Here is a 23467-nt window from a genome sequence, read left to right on the forward strand (position 1 = left end):
TTCGGGTGTTTTAGAAAAAGAAAGGGTTTTTATGGGTTAGTACGTAGTAGAGTGGTTTTTATTCAAGATGCGTATGAACCAGGGAGATTAAACCCAAAATCAGTTAGAAAAATTAGGCTAAATCTACAAACATTAAAAGGCTCCCTTCGTCTTCTCCATGTTCTCCATTTCCCTCTTTGTATAAACATATAATTGGTATTAAAACAAGCATAGGGGGGACACATACATGCACCATCATCAAATCCAGTAAATGTACAACATCCCACCGACAGATTTCATGAACCAATAATCCAATATATACTTTCAATGAGCTGAATGTAATATGGATACTCAATATAGAAATGGAGTTGTGCCGAAGATGTTGGATTGAGTGGGTTAATGTTTGCCACTTCTTGGATTACAATGATACGCTCAAATTTGATTTCCGGTAAAAAAAACTACATATGGAAAATTAAAGCATGTGTTCTGTCAGGGTTCTCGTGATAGTTCATCTCTACAAAGGTGCCTCCTCCAACCCCCTTGGCCAATCTTCCAGGATTCACAGTGATGCACCTGGTTTGCTCTCCTGTACTAGTCTTTTCGCCAAGGGCAAGAACCTGTTATAATGACAATCATGATTTGAACCTAAGAATCAGTTTACAGTTTTGCCAGTTTATGATGTTGGTTTCAAGCACAAACTGATAATGTATGCCACTACTGCAAGTTTTTGTTTTTTTTTGCTGGGTAATTATAAATTGTATTAAAAACAGGACAAAAGTAACTACTGCAAGGGATGGTAGTACAGTAGTTTTTTTAAATGATAGATAGACGTAGAGTCTGGATAGAGCATTGGTGAAATTCTTATTCAGCACATGAACTTCGCTTACCTTCACAAAGGGAGACAGGTCCGAAGGCAAGATGATAATATCCGGAATAGAAGGAATCTGGAGAGCTTCTGGAGCAAGTGAAAGATCCAACGGAACATCCTCAGATGGTGGATACAGAGGATAAAAACTGTTTAGACAAAGAATTTGTTAGGCCTAACATATAATTTACATTTAACTTCATTATATCCCCCAAAATAAAGGGCCTGGCACGTGCCTGCGCTGGCTGAGAACATGCGTAGCAAGTCGCGCCATGCGATCCCTAGATACATCAGCCGGAATTCTTGAGATTTCTTCCCCACTAAGCTGTTTCAGGATATCCACATTGCAGCAACCTATTTTTATCTGAAACACAGAACTTCGTATCACAAATACAGCAGGTGCCAGGTTTCGTCCACATACTACAATAGTACCATGTAAGATCTATAAAGTTGAGCAAGCGAGGAACTTGCAAAAATCCTTAGGTAAGCAGCAATTTAACCGAATTACTTAAAATTTTCGACTTGTTAAAAAATGTGGAATCTGATAAATAATTAAATAAAAACCCTGAAGTTGTGGATAAATAGGTCTGCACAATGGGCTTTCTATAATTACAACATAATTAATCGATGTTTGGTGTTGCTCACTGCTCAGATAGCCGACATGAGACCTCTGGAAAAGGAAACCCAAGACAGGTCTTCTATAATGAATTTAGAAAATCAAGATACACATTGCAACAAATGGCTGAACAGCAAAATCTCCTTCAGGTTTTGAACCTCGAAAGAAGATGGACCTGCTGATTTTTTTATTTTTATTTTTTTGTTAGGCAGACCTGCTGATTAAGATGACATCCTTCAGTGAAAAAGTCAAGTTCTTACAGATTCTCACCCACTTACCCAAAAACATAAAAATTCAATAGACGGGTACCAGCCATGTTTACTCCACTGTGACCTGACTTAATCCGTTCACCCAACTGAATGACTTGTTTTCTTTACTTCAACAATGCCAGATCCTTTCTTTACTTCAAAATACATGCTTTGAAGTGTACTTCAAGGAATTTCCTTTATAAGGTAGAGCTTCCAATAGAGAACCTGTGTTTTGATGGGGATCTCCTAGGAACAGTTGCTCATAATTATAAAGAGATCCACTCCTCTGATGATAATAAATAACTATAGGAAGAAAAAAGAATCCTGATGCTAGTGGTGGTCTGGTGGAAGGACTGTGTCGAGGGGTTGCAGGTGTTGAAACAAAAAAAAAAAAATCTTCTGTTTAAGGGTATGTCATGTATATGTCCTATATTTTTCCGAAAGTCTTTCTTAAAGCACAAAATGCAATTGCTCCACACCCACGTTTTTCCCTTTGTTCCTTTTTCTCTCTTATTCCGATTGTCAATGAACAAACTATTGTAATATTAGTCTTATTGGGCCTATACTTGGGCCCAACCTATGTACACTGTAACTCTGTTATTATAAATAGAGGATGGGTCTCACTTTGAGACCCAACTTTTACTGTCTCTCTTTCTACATGGTATCAGAATAAACAGAAAAAGAGAAGTAAGGAGATCAAACCCTAGCCACCACCCTAGCCGCCACCCCCTTCCTTCTTCTTCATGGTTCGGACAAATGACGCATGTTGCATTAGCCGACTTGTGCCATTGAGTCGGCGATCCGAAATTTAACTTGGCTGCCTCCTACTATTTTCCGGTAGGTTTCCGGCGCTTATCACAGTTTTCCAGTAGGTTTCCGGCGTTTATCACATTTTTCCGGTAGGTTCCCGGCGATTATAACTTTTTTCTCACATCAAGGTACTATTCTTTGCACTATATCCCTTATCATGACAGATAAAGACTCTAAAGGTACGGATAATGTCTCCTTGTTGAATAATTTCTCTTCTTCGAAGAAAATTACTACCGCTCTTCTTAATGGGCGGAATTTCCACTCTTGGGCTCGTTTTGTTCGCTTATTTTTGGGGCCAAAGGGAAGATGGATTGGCTTGTTCCCAACAAAATGATTTGTCCAATTAATACAAACCCTACCTACAATAGTTGGTCCATGACCAATTGTATGATTCTAAGTTGGTTGTTCAACTCTATGGAGCCTGATGTCTATGAGATGTTTACCTTTTATGAGACTGTTGATGGTTTGTAGGCTGCTCTCTCCGAAATGTATGCTACTACGAACAATGAGGTTCGAATTTATGAGCTCTACCGTGAGTTGGGTCAGGCTACACAGGGGGCTCTTTCTGTCTTAGCTTACTTTGGGTACTTGAAGAAGCGATAGGAGGAGCTTTCTGCTTACACTTCCCTATCCAGTATTACTAGTATGACACCAACTATTATGGCTGCTCTTTAGAAGCGTGAGGAGAAACAGAGAGTTCATCAGTTCCTTATGGGTCTTCACTCTGAATTTGAAGCCATTCGCACTCAAGTTCTCAATACTGCACCTCTTCCATCTCTTGGTGAGGCGTATGCCGTTATTGAGAAACATGAGCGTCGTGTTTGGATTACTTCTTCTCCAGTGGTTTCTGATGCACCGTCTTCTGCTGATCAGATGGCGTTTGTTGCTACTACTCAACCCTAGGGGTCTTCTGTTGGCTTTCGTTCTACTGTTCCATCCGAGAACATTCGTGGACGCTTTTGTGATCATTGCAAGGGCAGTGGCCACCTTATTGATAGTTGCTATCAGTTGCATCCGAGCTTCGTCCCAAGAGGGGTCGAGGGGCTTAGGAGGCAAAGAAGCCTCAGTATTGCGACTATTGGCGATATTTCGGTAGTCATCATTCGGGGGAGTTTCGAGGATTCGGGACTTTTACCCAAAGACAGATTGATCGGCTTATGCATGCTATGTCTCTACGTGAGGGACATCTAGTACTTTTGCCATGATGCCGCCACGTGTACACCTCATCGCGTTCCATGTTCGTTCCCCCTCCATCCGGTTGGGTCCTTGATTCCGGGCAAATGATCATATGACCGCGAGTCTAGATTATTGTCGATAGCACACCCTTTTCACATCACATCCGCCTTGGGATGGCTCATACACCACTATTACCCGTAAAGTCTTGTTCGATTATCCCCGCTATCTCTTTTAGAGTCGGGCCTTTACATGTTCCTCACTTAGCACTTAGCTTATTATCCCGTTAGTCGCCTTGCTAAAGATTATCAATGTTTCGTTGTTTTCTTACCCCATTCTTGTTATCTTGAACCCGAAAGTGATGGGTAGATTTTTGGCGGGGCTATGAGCATCGCGGACTATACTACTTTGGAGACCCCCTTGTCCCCCAAAGACTGCTTCCACCAATATCGAAGTTTGCATGCTAGTGTGTTGCTGCTCGTGGTCGCCATTATTTGTTTTCTGGCGAGTCTTTGAAAAGTTGGCATGCTTTCGGTTGGGCCATGTCAACTTCAAGTATCTATGTATTTTATTTCTGAATTAATAAAAGCATGCAAAAATACTCTTTTTCATTGTGATACTTGTTCTTTGTCTAAACATGTGCGTAATTCTTATATTCCTCGCATTTCTAGATCTCCTTGTATGTTTGATGTGATTCATACGGATGTTTGGGGCCCTTCTCCTATGACTACCCTCTCTGGCCATAAGTACTACGTGGCCTTTATAGATGACCATACTTGGTGTACTTGGATCTATTTACTTCGCAAGAAATCTGAGGTTCTCCCTGTTTTCACTCAGTTTCTCCAGCTCATTAAAACTCAATTCAATATCGTGGTTCGCGGACTTCGGTCTGATAATGCGAAGGAGTATGTTTCCAACGAATTTGTCGCCCGTCTTAACCAACAGGGTATCCTTCAAAGAATCGACTGTCCTTATACACCGTGGTGTTGCCAAACGAAAAATCGAGTCTTATGGATGTAGTTCGGTGTTAGCCGCGCATGTTCCCGATCCCCATTTGTCAACTCTTGAATCGAAACGGAATCGCTTTTCCATTTTACCGAATCGTGAATCGTGTCGAATCGTAAATCGTAAGATTCAAGCCATTTTATATATAGGGGTTGTAAATTTTTATATATATAAATATACCATAAGAAAATTACTAATCCCCAAATCCCAAAAAATCCCCAAATCTCCATTCCACAAATGGATGTATGGAGATAAATTTGAAATTTCTGAAAACATGGAAATATAAAATTATGAAATTATATGGAAAAAGCTTATAAGACTGACCATGACCCGAAAAATTATTTTGTTGAAATTGGGTCTAATTTTGACTTACTAGAATAAAATATTATCTTTTTCTAAAATTATAAAATTATATGGATGGACCTCTTTTATAAAATTAGACTGGACTTTTGTTTGTTAAAACAAAAAAAAAGATCGGTAGGAGAGGAGAGTTTAAAAAAAAAAAACTTCTTGGCAGAAGTAGAATTAGAAGAAGAAGAAGAAGTAGCATTTATCTTTTTTCTTACCCGTTAGTTCTTTGATTTTTTTATCTTTTTCTCTTTTTTTCTTCGTTCTTGATTTAATCTTTATTCTTTGTTTTTGAATCGTTGAATCGTTATTATTTCCGATTCCTACGATTTTTGGTATTTTGTAACGATTTACGCCCTTTTGATCTTTTTGATTCAACTTGAGTCGCATATTCAAGTCGAGAATCGTCGACTTTGATAACATCCCATTTATCGCGGTTCTTACCCCCAATAGAGTTCTTAATGGTAAGGTTTGTATACCCAAGTCGGTTTACGTTTCCCATTATTCCCCGTGTGTTTGGTACAGTTTTGCTATGTTCATGATAAAGAGTCTTACCGGACCAAATTGAATGATAAATCCATTCGGTGTCTTTTCAGGGTATCCCCTATGTCCGCGGGTATCGTTGTTATCATCCACCTAGTCGTCGCCTCTATCATACCTTGGATGTCACATTTGTTGAGCATAGTGCATATTTTGGTCCTTATACATCTGTGCAGGAACCTTTGTCTTCCCCAGAGGAGGCGTCTTCCGATGTTTATCTTGTTCCTGTCTTTGATACTCCTCTGGTGGTCCCTCCTACTAAACCATTACAGGTGTATACTCGTCACACTTCTACTCATGCTCATGCTCTGCCCACTGCCTCAGGTAACATTCCTTCACCTTCTAGTGATCTACCTACTGTGATTGCTCCTACTGTTGACTCCCCTATGATTGCTCATGTTGATTCTCCTGTTGTTGAGCCCCCTTGATTTCCTTCCAGGACTAGGCATCCCCCAGACAAATACGGTTTTCCCACTAACCATCCTATTGCACAGTTTGTCTCTTATCGAGGTATATCTTCTTCTATCGGACATATCGACTTCGGTTTCCTCCATTCGGATACCGTGATCGGTTCGAGGCTCTGTCGGATCCACATTATAGGCCATATCGCGGTGAGATGATGACCATGAAAGCGAATCGGACTTGGGAAATGGTTGCTTTACCTCCCAAGACTCGCCCTATTGGATGCAAATGGGTTTTTACAGTGAAGTACTTGGCAGATGGTACAGTTGAACGATATAAGGCCCGTTTGGTTGCTAAAGGATTTACATAGGTACCTGGACGTGACTTTGGTGCGACCTTTGCTCTGGTAGCCAAGTTAAAATCTGTTCGACTTCTTATTTCCCTGGCTACCTCTTATGATTAGCATCTTCATCAGTTGGATGTGAAGAATGCCTTCCTTCACGGAGATCTAGCTGAGACGATTTACATGGATCCCCCACCAGGCTTTTGTGGTGAGGGGGAGTATGCTGGGAAAGTTTGTAGACTCCGTAAATCTTTATATGGGCTTAAGCAGTCACCATGAGCACGGTTCAAGATGGATTCAAAAGGTTGTTACAAGATGGATTTACCGAGTGCCACTTCGGACCATACATTGTTTGTTTGTTACGAACTCACGGGGGCGACTTATCTGCTTGTATATGTGGACGACATTATTATTACAGGAGACGATACATCAAGCATTGTACAAATTAAGGAATCCCTTGGGAAGTCTTTTGAGGTTAAAAACTTGGGTCCTCTACATTACTTTCTTGGCATTGAGATTGCACGTAGTCCCAAGGGAATCTCCTTATCTCATCGAAAGTATGTTCTAGATCTTCTGATTGATACAAGGATGCTGGGTTGTCGACCAGTTTCTACTCCTATAGTGCCTAACAGCCAATTAGTTGCAGACGAGGGACCATTATTGTCAGATCCACCAGCTTATCGGTTTTGTTGAAACCTTATTTATCTAGTTAATTCTAGACCAGACATTGCCTATGTTGTGAGCAGAGTTAGTCAGTTCATGCATGCTCTACGTCAATCTCATATGGATGCAGTGGAGCATATTCTGAAGTACCTAAAGTCTTGCCCTGGCTTAGGTCTCTTTTATGCGGCCGGTTCACGGGGTCCCTAATCTTTACACCGCTTCGATTATGGAGGTTCTATCGACAGCGCCCCACTACCGCATTATGCTTTTTCGTGGGAATCACCTTATCTCATGGAAAAGCCGAGGAAGCGATCTTTGTCTCCGGATCATCTCCGTTTCGGTATCGTTCCCTAGCTTTGGGCACTTGTGAGATTATGTGGTTCATGATCTATTTTGGGAGAGCTTGGTTTTGCCGCGATCACGGATCATCCGTACTTCATTGTGACAAAACAAGTCGCCATCTATTTAGCTTCGATTCATCTACATGAGCGGATTAAGCACATAGAGATTGATGTGCATTTTCTACGGGAGAAAATTCGTTCTGGGATTGTCTCCCCGTCCTTTGTTAGGACTAAGGCACAGATTGCTAATACTCTTACCAAACCAGTGGGACCTGCTGATCTTCGCTCTTCCATTGGCAAGCTGAGTTTATTGGATATCTTCGCACCAGCTTGAGGGGGAGTATTGTAATATTAGTCCTATTGGGCCTATACTTGGGCCCAACCTATGTACACTGTAACTCTGTTATTATAAATAAATGATGGGTCTCACTTTAAGACCTAACTTTTACTGTCTCTCTTTCTACACAAACGAACAAAATCTTTCCATCTCACTCCTTGTTTGTCACTTCTTGTTTTAGGGTTAGAAAATGTAACATGGAAACTTCTGCATCAGCGCAATCCGTGTATTTGACAAATGTCGGTGGGTGAGCATGACCGGCACAATTTATTTATTTTTCGAAAATGTAAAGTGTCAATGTTATATAGATCCTAAATGAAACTCAAAGTCCTTATTGTACATCACAAGCATGGACGAGTCTATTTTGTTTGGTTGGGAAAAGCACGAAACAGCATAGATGATATAGATAGACACTTTCTCCAATTCTGTATAAGTGGGCAGAGATCAGCCGTTTTACCTTATTTGCATCGAAAAGCCCTGGATTTGGAAGACAGGTAATCTGGGTCAAGAGAGAAGAAAGAACAATGAATATGAATAGTAATAATCAATAAGGGCCAGTGCAGAAAAAATAGAAAACAGACTTAGTATGAATGAAGCCAACATAAGAATATACCTGATTTTTGAGATCTGAATGGATATCAAATGCAGGCTGCAAAATGAAGATGAACAAAAATATTAGTCTTCAAATCTAAATGTTTCAAAATTAAAGCATCACTCTAATGTCAGGAGAAAAGGATTGTTTATAGAATTTGGCAATGACAGCACCTGAGGAAAAACAAAATCATGGAAAGCATCTCGTAAAGATGGTACAAGAACCACTCGAGCAGCAGAACCCATATATTCGGCATAATCTTGTAACTGGATCAGGCAAAAGAAATAATGTGAAAGAGTGCAAAACGTCTTCCATTCGAGAGTCTAAAAAATTGCAAGACTTTGTACCCTTCTTAGAATATCTGAGTGAAAAATATCATCAAAGCTTCTATCAATCGTTCCTTTCCTAATCTCGGGATGTTCAGAATCAATAAAGGGCCCCAGCTGCCAAAAGTATGAGAGCCTAAGAGTTGAAGTGTCTATAAATCCCACAGGAAGATTCAAATTTTAGCAAATTGGAAAGAGTTTGTTTCTTACCAGCATAAGTAACTGAGGCTGCTTTCTTGTAGCATATGCAAGCAGTTCCACAAGAGGTTCGAACAACAAGTTATCAGTCGTGGTGAAAGGACCTGCGGCTATAACCTGTCGAAAAAATCAAATCACTTTCCATAGATGAATCGAAGATAAAAAGCACATTTGGTAGTCCGGTTGTCTTTTATGTTAGTAGCAATGTACTATATTATCAGCTTAAGTACAGGCAACAACATGTCAAGACCAATTACCATGCATCGAAAATACAAAAGATCCCTATATCAGTTAATTAAAATCACTGGGAATTTCTTATAGATTTGACATTATATTTATCTAATGATACAAAGGCACGTAAAGGTTGCCAGATGCTATCATACAAAAACTAAGTTGTTTTGTGAACCCCACAATCTGAAGGAAGTGGGTGCAATTTTCCATACCAAACTTAGCTTTTCAGGTGTACTGGAAGGAGAATCTGGTTGAAATTCGTGGTCCATAGCTTGCTTCTTTGCGGGAGGGAATTCCACATCAGGGGAGACTGAGAATGGAAAGGAATCAAACACCTTCGATGCGACCAAGCAGTGACCACTTGGATTGTGTCCCTCAACTCCTACCACCTGTCCAAGTAGCATTATTGATTTCATTAACCCTAAACAAGAATCACACAGATAAGTTATGATTAATAATTAACTAAAATTAACCTGGCCTGGGAAAAAGGAATACTGGGTTAGTTTCTGTAAGTCAAGACGCACACGCTGACCTCCCGATTGCTCAACGCTGGAAAAAAAAACTTTACAATGAATATGTGCATCATGAAATCCCTCTATTTTAGTGGGCACGTAGGAAGTTGGACTCATGGTTTGGTGTCTTACAAGTATCTATTTTTGAAATTCTCAGACAAGAATCTAATTAGTCAGAAATCACACTGATGAGAGATTTTACTTATATAAAGATATCATTGCGTTGATAGTGTTCGTTTACACCAAATTTTCCTGTTAAAGAGTTAAAGAACAGCTGATCACCTGACTGAACTATATCAAAATTAGACAATTAGTATTAAATCCATAATAAACCCATCTAACAATGAGTCCTACTTCCACACACTGCTAGTAATTCGTAAGCCAAAACAACAGTTCAGCCTGCCACTTTGCACTCATCCCAAACATTAATATTCATGACTAATTTGCAATAATAAAACATGAACAGGATCAATTGGTGCAATTTAATTGTTAATGGGGACCTCTTAGGGGGTGATATTAACATTAGGGGCATTTGAGACCTTTTACCAAAAAACAGAAAATACATGCAAAAAAATACAAGAGATCGAGGGGTTAGAAGCCGCAAACCCAGAAACACCTACTTTCTGTCATTTTGAAGAAGTATGGGGACGGATCACTGGAAAGGTTTAGGAAAAAGCTGAACTCAGAACAAAAGATGAACTGGACAAAACTCTGATGGCAGAATCGTGCTGCAGAGTGAAGAGAAAAGGCTTATGGATGTGGCACTGGATGAGGCACTCAAAAGCTACTCGGGGAAAGAGGATAACAACAGAAAGGACTCTTTGGCTCTGACTGGGGAAAGAGGTAGTACTGAGGCAGAACAGAATGAGCAACTTAAAGAGACGCAATCATCTGAAACACAAGGCAAAGATGCTGAAACGGTAGAAAAGCCAGCAGAAAGTAAGAGCACATGGGCTGAGGTTTTAGGGAATAAGGCAGTAGGAAGTGCACCTCTTTCGTTTGTACCTCCTACCGTAGTGAATGGTAAGCCAGTAATACATGTCGCAACCTCGCAATTCTCAAATTATAACAAAAAGTTTGAAAATCTGGTTGTTGGATCTTTTGTTGGGAAGAGGATGAATTACAACTATGTGAAAGAGATAGTAAGTCGAACGTGGGGGAATAAAGAGTTTCTCATGAAACCATATGGAGATACTATGTTCACCTTTAAGTTTGAGAAAGAGGAGGACAGAAAAACAGTACCGAACATTGGATCATTTCATATTGCCAGCCAATTGTTTGTTCTGAGGCCTTGGAAGCTGTTTGTGGAGGCTGAGACTAGAGAACTTCGAACCATTCCAATCTGGGTGGTTATCAAAGGCCTGCCAATGGAGATGTGGAACAAAGATGGCTTCAGCCAAGTAGGAAGTGCTGTTGGAGAACCTATGTTCACAGATAGATTAACTGAGAACATGACAAGAACCTCATATGCACGAGTTTGTGTTGAGATTGAGGCAAAGTGTTCATACCCCGAAGACATCCCAATTATACTTGATCAAAGGAGGGTGTATAAAGTCTCTTTTGAATACAATTGGAAACCATCGAGATGTTTGAACTGCGAAGTGTTTGGACATACAAACCAAAGTTGCCCGAAGAAAAAGCAAATTGGTGGAGATGAGAAGAATAAAGTGTGGGTACAAAAGCCTCAAACTGAAAGTAATGAAGGAGGCCAGAAGCAATCAGTTCAACAGCAAGGGGGGATGAAAATGAAGAGATTGCGATAGTATGTAATTCCAGAAGTGAGGGAAATACACAACATAGAGGAGGATGGATGGGAATCACCAAGTAAGAAGCATAGATGCAAAGCTCGAAGTTTGGAAGGGGAAGGTTGTTCTCAAGTGCAAGAAGGGGCAGAACCAATGCTGCAGCAAAATGTGGAGGAGGGGGGTAAAACAGACCAGGGCAATGTACTAAAGAAGAACCAAAATGATGGCAGTAACCCACCTAATGCAGACCAAGGGGAAGGTAACAAGGGCACTGATAAGAGACAAGTACAGCAGAAAGGGATGGGTCAAGGAGACACTGAGCAAGTAAGTATTACTGGTGAGGGCTCCACAAAGGAACTGAACCTACTACAAGGGGGTAGGATCCAACATTGTGCAAAAGGACCAGAAGAAGGAAGAGGGAAAGAAGGTACAAAAGATAGAGTGCAGACCCGAAAGCAAGCTGTGACTGCGAGTAAGAACAAAGACGGGACAAAACCCAGTCTCTTTACAACCCCACCCCCCCCCCACACACACACACAAAATCACGTAAATGATAAATTTAGCATGCTGGAATATAAGGGGATTCAATAAGGCTTTTAAGCAAGTAGAAGTGAAAGAGCTGATCAGAAAGTTTGATATAAGTATTATGGGAATCGTAGACACGAGAGTGAAACAAAAGAACATAGATAGTGTTTAATAAAACCTTTACACGATGGCAGATGGAGGGAAACTTCTCTGACAATGAGATGGGGAATATATGGGTCTGCTGGAATCCGAGAGTATGCATTGCTACAGTACTGAAAAAAGATCCACAGCAGTTAACGATGGAAGTGGCTACAATAGCAGGAGAAGAATTCATAGTGACAGTTATATATGCCAGTACAGATATGAGCACTAGACGACATCTATGGAGGACCATCACAGACCTCTCATGTACAAACACAAGCCATGGGTACTATTAGGGGATTTGAACTCGATCTTAAATTCTCAAGAGAAAGCAGGGGGAGTGGAGGTAAGACCGATTCATTTTGAGGACCCCTTAAACTATGTAAATTCAGCAGGATTAGTAGACATCAGATATAAAGACAGTTGAGAATTAAGGTACCAAAATACAGGAGTTGAGGAGAGAAAAAGGAATAGAAAGAGTTGAGTGTTCTCTCTCTCGTCGTTGGTTCTCTCTTATATTATTAATATCATAATAGATATGTGTAAATACAAAATTGCCCTCGTACACCCTAATAATATCTCCAACACTCCCCCTTAAGCTAGAGCATACAAATCAAACATGCCCAGCTTGGAACACATAGATGAAAAACTACTACGAGCTAACGGTTTGATAAGAATATCACCCAGCTGATCTCCAGACTGCACATAAGGAGTAACAATCTTCTTGGACATCATTAAATCACGAATGAAGTGACAATCAACCTCGATGTGTTTAGTACGCTCATGAAACACTGGGTTACTAGCTATATAGATCGCAGCTTGATTGTCACAAAACATAGACATAGGAGGAGCATGAAAACCCATTTCTGACAAAAGAGATTGAACCCACAACATCTCAGAAGCTGTGTGAGCCATAGCACGAGACTCAACCTCAGCACTAGACCGAGCCACAACGTTCTGCTTCTTACTACGCCAAGTGACTAAGTTGCCACCAACAAAAGTACAATACCCCGAAGTAGACCGACGGTCTATAGGATCACCTGCCCAATCAGCATCAGAAAACCCACAAATATCTAGTGTCTGTGAAGGGCGATAAAGAAGGCCATTACCCGGAGAACCCTTCAAATACCTCAAAATTCGAATGACAGCATCCCAATGAGAAGTACATGGAGCATGTATAAACTTACTAACAACACCAACTGCATAAGTAATATCTGGACGAGTCACTGTAAGGTAAATTAGACGGCCCACAAGGCGACGATACCGACCATAATCAGAGAATACCTCCCCCTGTTCGGCAGTGAGCTTCATAGTAGGATTCATTGGAGTATCAACGGGTTTCGAACCAAGAAGCCCTATCTCACTAAGAAGGTCGAGAAAATACTTTCGCTGAGACAAAGAAATACCTTCACTGGAACGAGCAACCTCAATCCCGAGAAAGTATCGAAGGAGACCTAAGTCCTTCGTATGAAAACGCTGTCCCAAATACCGTTTCAAATCAGAAATACCAGCTGCATCACAACCAGAAATAATATTATCATCCACATACACAATAAGAACAATAGTGCCAGAAGCGGAATGCCGAACAAATACAGAATGATCAGAAACAGATCGATGAAAACCAGATTGGATAACCACCGAACTAAACCGATCAAACCAAGCACGCGGTGATTGCTTCAAACCATAAATAGCCTTTTTTAACTTACACACCATATTTTCCTTACCAGGACTAACAAACCTAGGTGGTTGATCCATATACACCTCCTCCATTAACACGCCATGCAAGAATGCATTTTTAATGTCCAACTGATGAAGGGGCCAACCTTTACACACAGCAACCGAAAGCAATATCCTAACAGAATTAAGCCGAGCAACAGGAGAAAACGTCTCCATATAATCAACTCCATAAGTTTGGATATACCCTTTAGCAACTAAACGCGCTTTCAAACGCTCAACAGAACCATCTGGTAAGTATTTAACTGTAAAAACCCATCTGCATCCAACTGTTTTTTTCCCTTGTGGAAGAAGTGTAAGTTCCCAAGTTTTGTTTTCATGAAGGGCTAAAATTTCCTCTTTCATGGCTAATTTCCAACCAGGAGAAGCTAGTGCTTGGGAAACCAAAGATGGAATGGAAATAGAAGACATAGACAAGGCAAAAATACGAAAAGCAGGAGCAGTACGGTGGAAAGAAACAAAATGAGAGATAGGATGAGAAGTCTGAGACCTGGTCCGTTGAGCAACGGTTTCAACTTGAGACCTGGTCCGTTTAGCAACGGGTTCAACTTGAGACCGGATCCGTTTAACAGGAATCGAAAGAGCCTCTGTAGAAAATGATGAGTGGTTTGGGGCTGGTGCAATAGTAGTAACAGTAGCAGATTCAACAATCGCAAACTGCTTTCGAGGAAAAGTACGATGATACTGAGCATAAATAGGCATGGTGCCTTTCATCGTAATAGGAACACAACTAGGCACCTCCTCACATGGAACTGGTAAGGGAGGCACCTCCTCACAAGGAACCACCGGAAAGGGAACAACCGGTTGAAGACGAGGATTAAGCAACTCCCCCTCACAACAAGCCACTAAATCGGGATCAAACAACTGTCCTGATGTGGAGAAATATGATGTAGACTCAAAGAAAGTAACAACATCAAGACGACATAATAATACCGACGCGAAAGTAAGAGGATCAGAACATCGATACCCTTTTTGAATACGTGAATAACCCACAAAAACACACTTTATAGAACGAGGGTCCAACTTGTCATGACCAAGACCCATCACATGAACAAATGCAACACAGCCAAACACTCGTGGTGGCAAACCATAAGTCGATTGCTTAGGATACATCAACACAAAAGGAGACTGATTATCTAGAACTGATGTCGGCATACGATTGATTAGATAATTGGCAATAAGAACAGGATCACTCCAATATGGTTTAGGTACACTCATGGAAAACATCATAGTACAAGTAACATCTAGTAAGTGACGGTTTCATGCTCGTTCGATAACTCCGCTCATTGAGAGGTATCTGCGACAAGTGGTTTGATGAATAATACCTCGATCCTCACAAAAAAGTCTCACACAAGTTTGAACATACCCTAAGGCATTATCAGAACGAATAATTTTAATTTTCTTGTCAAACTGTGTTAAAATTTCATTGTAGAAAATGGACAAAATGCGAGGTAGTTCAATGCGGTCTTTTAACATATATAGCTATGTAATTCGAGAAAAATCATCAACAAACACCACAAAATAAAGGAATCCAGATAAACTTTTATTTCTAGAAGGACCCCAAATATCCGTATGGACTACATCAAAAGGACTCAAAGACCTCTTGTCAACCCTACTGGGAAACGTACTACGATGGTGTTTTCCCAGTTGACATGCTTCACAATCTAAAACAGATACTGGACTCAAATTAGGAAGTAACTGACGCAACTTAACCAAGGACGGATGGCCAAGACGACAATGCCATTGAAGTAGAGACACAGAAGCGCTCAAAGCAGAAACAAAACTTGACTTTTCAACATTCAAGACATATAACCCATCACACTCATACCCCGAACCAATCATCATCTTCGTCTTGAGGTCCTGAAAAACACAGCCAGTAGGAGTGAAAGTTACAAAACAATGTAGAGATTTAGTAAGTGCACTAACGGAGACAAGATTAAATGAAAGATTAGGAACACAGACCCGACTGCAAATCTAAGGACTTAGAAGGATGAAGAACACCAGTACCAAGAACAGGACGCGAGGAACCATCAACTAAAGTCATACTAGTCTTAGTGGGCACAAACTTTGAAAGAAAAGAGGGATTACTGGTCATATGAGAACTAGCTCCTGAATCAATGATCCAAGATGTATAGGGTATCACCAAACTGGCAGACTTACCAGAACTAGCCATAGTAGAAGTGGGTGTGGTAGAAGGATCCGAAATAGAGTTCAAACAGTGAAGAATTTGACCCAAAATGTCAACAGTAGAAGGGTCAGACTGAGCAGATGGGGTGGCAGCAGCGGAAGGACCAAAAGTGTGATCAGAAACTTGATTTGCATAAGCAAAAGGTCATCCATAATTTGTTCCAGCAAAAAGGCTCAGTATGCCCATCCTTACCACAGTGAGTACACTTCCTTTCATAAGAACCGTCATACCTGTCGCCACAACCACGACCATGACCACGATTACCTCTACCATTACCCTAGTTACCACGACCTCCACAACCATAGGAACCACGACCACTAGTATAATTACCATGTCCACCACGATTGCTAGGAATAGAAAGTAAGGCTGATGACTCCTTAGCAACGGAAAGAGACTCACCATGCTCCCCGGGCGCTTTAAGAAGGCGAAAAAAGCCTGAGCTGCAGAAGGAACCGTCTCACTTGCTAAAATTTGGTCTTTGTAAACACTGTACTCGGAATTTAATCCATGCAGAAGCAAGGCAACCTGTAATTGCTCACGTTGTTGTTTTTGTTTTTCCAAGTCATTGGTAAAGGGCTGATAAAGTAAAAGTTCTTCCCACAATCCCTTCATTGTACTATACTACCCATCAATCGGTTGGTCACCTTGTTTTGTTTTAAACAAAGATTCAAACAAATCATAAATACGAGATATATCATTCTCCTGCGAATACATCTCCTTTAAGGAGGACCAAACTCGTTTTGCAGTGGGCAAAAATTGTACATTAGTAAGTACCTTCGGTTCCATACTATTCCACAACCAAGTCAAAACCATGGAATTAGATGCCATCAAATTTTCATAAGTGGGATCAGTGGAATCGGGAGGATCACCAGTGAGAATCTTAGATTTTTTCTTTGCACGAATAAAATGTTCAACAACATAACTCCATGACAGATAATTATGCCCATTCAAACGGGTGTTAGTAATAGGCTTACCCAGATCATCATTGACGTAATACAAAGGTGACTTCACAGCTGTTTGCAATGCAGGGTCACCCATTGCGAAAAAAAAACAGAGACAGGGGTTGGCAGCAGATTTCACGAACTGGAAACCAACAAGAACATGCCTTCTTGAGATCGATGTAGAATCGTGAGCACAACCACAAATACAGAACGTGCTTTAACAAAACTAACTCCTTACGATGACAAATCCACACCGATCAAAAACAAAAGCAAACCCTAGATATCAAATCCTTAAACCATGAAGGGTTTAATCACACACCACAAAACCAGCAACAACAAATAAAAAAAAACTGGTTTGCCTAAACCCTAACCAAAACAACCAACTGATTTATGTCCCAAACTGATAGAAGATGAAAAAGAAAAAAAGAACAAAGAAGATAATCACCTGCTCTGATACCAAGTTGAGAATTAAGGTACCAAAATACAGGAGTTGAAGAGAGAAAAAGGAATAGAAAGAGTCGAGTGTTCTCTCTCTCTGGTCGGTTCTCTCTTATATTATTAATATCATAATAAATATGTGTAAATACAAAATTGCCCTCGTGCACCCTAACAATATCTCCAACAAAGGCAATCTACTCACATGGACTAATAAGCAAGTAGACAGAGTGAGTTGCAAACTGGATTGGGTGATGGGCAATGCAGAATTGGTAGGAGAACATGAAGATCACGAGGCTGATTTCTTGAACCCAAGTGCAACATTAGATCATTCGGCAATGATTGTTACATCAATGACGCAAATGAATCAGAAAAAGAAAGCTTTCAAGTTCTATAATTTCTGGTACAAAGAGAAAGACTTCATGCACACAGTGGAGGAGGCGTGGAGAAGTGCAGCAGTTGGAAATCCGATGTATGTGTTTATGAAGAAACTAAAACTTACAAAGGCTGCACTCATCCAATGGAACCGAGAGAGAGTAGGAAATGTGGTGAATAGAGTTAAAGAAGCCACAAGAGAAATGGATACGATCCAAACAGAGTTACAAGCACAGCCACTGAACCAAGTACCCATTACGAAAGAAAGGGAAGTTATTAAAACGTCTGTACAAGCTGCAATTTCAGAGGAGGGTATGTACAAGCAGAAATCAAGGGATCAAGTGGTAGCAGTGGGGGATAACAACACAAACTACTTCTTTAAGTCCATGCAGGCAAGAAGAGTAGTTAACAAAATCACTTGTTTGAAAGATAATGCTGGGAATGTGATACAAGACTTTAATGAGATTGGGACTAAATGTGTGGAGTTCTATAAGGCACTATACAACCCCAATAACATGCAGCAAGTGGACTTGTCAATTTTTCAAGAAATTGGACCGAGAGAGCAGATTTGTATGGCAGATTATGAGTAGCCACAGAGAGAGGTGACTAGGGATGAGATAATAGAAGCACTTGCTAACATTGGTAATGAGAAAGCTCCGGGAAGTGATGGGTTCTCATCTTTCTTCTTCAAATGGACATGGAGAATCATTGGAGATGACTTCATTAGGGCAACAAGGAATTTCTTTCACTCAAATCAGTTGCTTAATGAGGTAAACACAACTTGTATTACACTAATTTCAAAAGTACAAGTTTCCATATCTCTTGGAGATTATAGGCCTATAGCTGGCTGTGGTATGATGTATAAATGTATAACTAAAGTCATGACAAGAAGGATGAAGGACTTGATGCCCAAAGTTATTAATTCCAACCAATCAGCTTTCATAACTGGGAGGAGTATACAGGAAAACATTTTATTGTCACAAGAGATCATGCATGATTATCACAGAGATGCATACCTACCTAGATGTGCTGCCAAAGTTGATTTGAGGAAAGCTTATGATTCTGTGAGATGGGAAGCTATAGAATTTGCTATGAGAAAAGTTGGCATGCCGGAAAGATTTATTACTTGGGTTAAAGCTTGTGTGGAAACAATCACCTACTCTATCATGATCAATGGGTCCTCATACGGGTATTTCAAAGGAAGCCAAGGTATTAGACAGGGTGACCCCATGTCCCCCTATATGTTTGTGCTAGTCATGGACTTATTCTCAGAGATCATGTTGCATAGTGTGAGAAGGGAGCAATATAAGTTACATTATAAATGTAGTGAACCTGTTATCACTCATCTTTTGCAGATGATTTAATGGTATTCTTGCATGGTGATGTGCAAACATCTACCAAACTCAAGGAGAATTTAGAAGTGTTCAAAATGGCCTCGAGCTTGGAAGTGAACTTTCAGAAAAGCAATGTGTTCTTTGTAGGTGTGGATGACACAACCAGTACTGATATTGAGACAGCTTTGCAATTCCAAAGAGGAGTGCTGCCAGTTGAGTACCTAGGATTGTCGTTAATCACCACAAGATTGAGCTCAGTGGATTGTTGTCCATTAATACAGAAGGTCACCGGAAGAATCCAAAGCTGGAAAGGGAAGTTACTATCCTATGCAGGAAGGTTACAATTGATCAAAGCAGTGTTGAATAATCTGAGTGTCTATTGGATTGCAGCTTTTCAATTCCTCAAAAGACTATTGATGATATAAATAGACTTTGCAGAAATTTCTTGTGGACAAGACCAGATTGCTTACAGATACATGCATTAATTGGATGGGAAGATCTATGTTATCCGTATGAAGGAGGTTTGGGCATAAGGGACTTGAAAAAGGCAAATCAAGCGGCTACTATGAAACACATGGAAAATCATCACCAAAGAAGACAACCTATGGGTGCAATGGGTGCATCAAAACTTGATCAAAGGCAGAAGCTTCTGGAATTTGAACATACCACATGACTGTTCATGGAGTTGGAGAAATGTTCTCAAAGCAAGAAAAGAAGCATCAACGATAGTCTCTCATCAGATTGGCAATGGTACTGATACTAGTTTTTGGTATGAACCTTGGCACCCCAGCGGAATACCGAGAGATAAGTTCCCCCAAGACTCACTATATATATCTGCATGTAAGTTGAGCTCTAAAGTCTCCGATTTCATAGAGAATGGAGAATGGAACTTCCCCCAGAACATGAGGGTCCATCCAACAGAGGTTATACAGCAGATTGAGGAGGTGGAAATAATGGGTGGTGAAGATAATAGTGTGGACTGCCTCGATTAATGGAGAGTATAATATGAGAGATACCTATGACAGCTTGAGGGGCATTCGAAAATCAGTACAGTGGAGTAGTATGGTGTGGTTTTCGAACAAAATACAGCGCCACTCTTTTATCAGCTGGATGGCGATGAATGGAGGCATAAAAGCTTTGCGAAAAATGAAAGAATGGAAGGTGGTCGATACCGATGACTGTGTGCTATGTTGGCGGGAAATGGATACAGAGGAGCATCTTTTTTATGCATGCACCTTCTCGCAAACAGTTTGGGGTAAGCTGCTTCGACTGATGGGGTTCAACAAACCATTAGCTTCAACCTGGCAAGGAGAGATACAGTGGATAGAAACTGAAAAGAAAGGGAAGGGGCATCAACAGGATGCAGTTCGGCTGGTATGGAATGGATTCATGTATTGGATATGGAAAGCTAGGAATGCGAGGATCTTCGACAATAAACAGATGTATGCAACTCAGGTGGTCCAAGCAGTTATAACAGATGCACGCATAAAATTAATGGCGATGAATCTAAGGATGCAGCAAGGACCAGAAATGCAACAATTTATGGATACTTGGAACATTGATGTGAACTTTCAGGTGAGGCAGCAGAAATTATGTTCGTGGGAGAAGGCAGAGGATGGGATTTATAACCTTAATACCGATGGCACCTTACAAGGACTTAATGGAGGATGGGCAGCAGTGATAAGGAATGAAAGGGGAGAAGTTATTGCAGCAAGTAAGGGCAGATCCAGCAAGCACAGTATCGAGATGATCGAATTACAAGCAGTTGAGTATGGGATAAGCATGGCAATAAGACAGGACATAAAGGGGATAAGAGTACAAACAGATTCGAAGAATGTTCTTGCCTTCCTCACAAAGGCAACAAAGCACCCATGGCAAGCAGAGAGGATGATCAGAGGCATTGGAAGGATGAAGGCAGTATTTGAGCATTTTAGTATTATCCATGTATTTAGGGAAGCTAATAAACTAGCTGATGCATTAGCTAAGAACATACCAACTGTTAGCTACATAGAGTTAGTCCCAAGTTCGTTTACAGAAGATGTAAAGAAAATTGTTTATGATGATGCTAGTGGAAAGCAATATGTGAGAGAATGTAACAAGCTATGATTTTATTTTAATAAAAGGGGTAGGGGACCTCTATAAAAACCTCGCTTTCAGACCAAAAAAAAATAATAATAAATAATAAAACATGAACATAGAAAGAGATGGGCGAAAGAAATAGTTGTCTACCTGCCTTGTAACAAAATAGATTTCTCGTTTAAACGACCTTCCCCATCACAAGAAATCATTCCAACCGAAAATGCACTTTTCTGTGGTAAATAATACTATCAGAACACAATTTTTCTAAGTGAACCAACAATTAATTGACAGAAGCAAATTGGTTAGTCATTAAAACCCCGTTGGGAAGTATCTATGAAGTGCATGTTCAAACAGTAAGTGGGACATTCTTCTTCTTTAGGGGAGACTTCAAAATACAGAAAACTTGAGAGAAAGTGGGGTGAATTTGATTAACCACTGTGTTATGTACACACAAGATGAAGAATCTAGTCAGCATTTATATTTAGATTGCAGGATGCCAAAGATCTTTGGGGAGTCTTTCTTGCCTCTCTTCATTGTCGACCTGATGTCTCAAATGTGTTGTGAGGGATATGTTCTTCAAGCAACCACAGCAGCGTCTATCTCCTATGTGGCGTCTGCTCAGCCAGATTATTGCTCACGCAATCACATGGACTATTAGGTTTGACAGGAACCAAACGATACTAGAGGGTTGTTTGCTCTTGTAAAGCAATACTTTGTTCCCGGGTGTTTCATGATCCCACGGTCAAGGTTGATGACATTATAATTGATTGGGACGCCTGTAGTACAGCCTTAGATGTAATGATCTTTTTGTTCGTGTTTGTATACATATACATGTATACATCTGTATGTGTATACAGAATATCGATTTTATTTGCTCATGACTTCGCCCAAAATGTTAGCAGATCTTTAAATGATTTCTATTTCAAACTTTTTGGGCTAACCCCAAGATTACGAATTCATTTTTTGACATTCTCGTCTTTTTGGCTTTCCATATACTCGTCTTCTGCAAGTATGGCATTTTGAGTGGTAAATTTCTGTTTGTTCATTTAATGCAAACTAACTTCAATATAATATGAGAAAGATGATGCAAACGATGATATAATCCTAAGCAAAAAGATAACTGAAATAACTAGAGAATTACTATTATACATGTAGATTACCTGTGAAGCCATAGTAGGGTCCACTGATTCCTCATAGAGTCCAGAAGCAACAAAAGCAGTAGTAAGCCTTCTTATACGGTTCTCAAGTGAATTAAACTACATCGACAATAATATAATTCAAAAACTAACACGATAAGTAACTTTGAAATAACTACAATTCTCGTAGTAAGCTTAAACCACCTTGTCTTCAATCCTGTCATACATGAACCTGCAACCAGATTCTGGCCACGGCCTTTGAACTTCTAAAGAGCATCTTTCACTGGGCTGAACTCTTCTAATGATGTCATCTTCATGGCCCACAATTTCCTGTTCTCTACTATCATTCTCTTTCTTTGCAAACTCGTTCAATGTGAATTGCACAACAAACTTGTTTATTCGTTGCCCAAAAGGGGTAACATGGCTGGTCGACAATCTTGATGATTTACCAGAAGAGGGCACAATGACATTCGTTCCAGGCGTTGAATCAATTGTCTCAGTGTACAATCTTTCTTTCCGGTCTACTGGAGTTCCAATAGTCCCCTCTTTGTTTTCCTCGTGTTCTTCACTTAGAATCCTACATAGACAGATCGCTATTAATTAATTAATAAAATCCCATTTCACTATAAAAAAGAATGAAATAATGGATATCCATCGCCCATTATGGATAATCATGTTTTTCGCCATATATAAGTATACAAAAAAAAAAAAAAAAAAAAATGGAATCAAGATAATACATATACTCACATATCGACATCATTGCTAGAGTAGATATGTGGATGTGCTTCCTCTTTAATTAAACTTTCCTTCTGCTCATTCTGAAGACGCAACAAGAAACCATCCATGTGACCATTCTGTACAACCGACCCATTTAACTGCCTGCCCAAAAAAGGGGAAAAAAAAACACATTCACAAGGGCAAATATGTCTATATAATGAAAAAATATGAAGCAAAGCCCTAAGGTTTGATGATTACCTGTTGAGGCAGTAAACTTCCCAACTTGAAACGAGATCAGAAGCACTCAGTTTGTAATTTATACAAAAAGTTAGACCTAAACAAAAAAAAAAGTAACAGTAATAAATAAATTATTAATGGCAAGTAAAAAAAATATAGGGGGACGACTTACATTTCTTTAATATGTCTTCTTCTTGATCAAGAGTAAACCCACTGTTTTCAAATTCAGCTTTAATTTCTTGTTCCATTTGAAAATCTCGAGTGAGACAGTGAAATGAGGGAAGTGAGGCGCGAGACTCTGAGAGAGAGAGAGAGAGAGCGGGAGAAATAAAGAAAGAGAGAAATTTCGCG

The 23467-nt window shown here is 40.1% G+C and overlaps 1 protein-coding gene across 1 annotated transcript; it reads right to left on the reverse strand.

Moving 5' to 3' along the window:
* Window positions 1-278: 278 nt before the first annotated feature.
* Window positions 279-23467, reverse strand: LOC147496396 (uncharacterized). Its single transcript, XM_086559412.1, has 16 exons — window positions 23289-23467; window positions 23138-23213; window positions 22910-23041; window positions 22367-22739; window positions 22187-22282; window positions 21177-21256; window positions 9491-9566; window positions 9230-9406; window positions 8799-8903; window positions 8610-8705; window positions 8436-8528; window positions 8284-8319; window positions 8128-8169; window positions 1081-1208; window positions 867-993; window positions 279-596 (listed from the first exon to the last, which is right to left on the reverse strand). Exons 1-16 carry the CDS (start codon window positions 23362-23364, stop codon window positions 438-440), a joined length of 1872 nt encoding a protein of 623 aa, XP_086415538.1. The 5' UTR covers window positions 23365-23467; the 3' UTR covers window positions 279-437.

The sequence above is a fragment of the Coptis chinensis genome, chromosome 5, assembly GCF_015680905.1.
Source record: "Coptis chinensis isolate HL-2020 chromosome 5, ASM1568090v1, whole genome shotgun sequence".
In the NCBI taxonomy this organism is placed as follows: Eukaryota; Viridiplantae; Streptophyta; class Magnoliopsida; order Ranunculales; family Ranunculaceae; genus Coptis; species Coptis chinensis.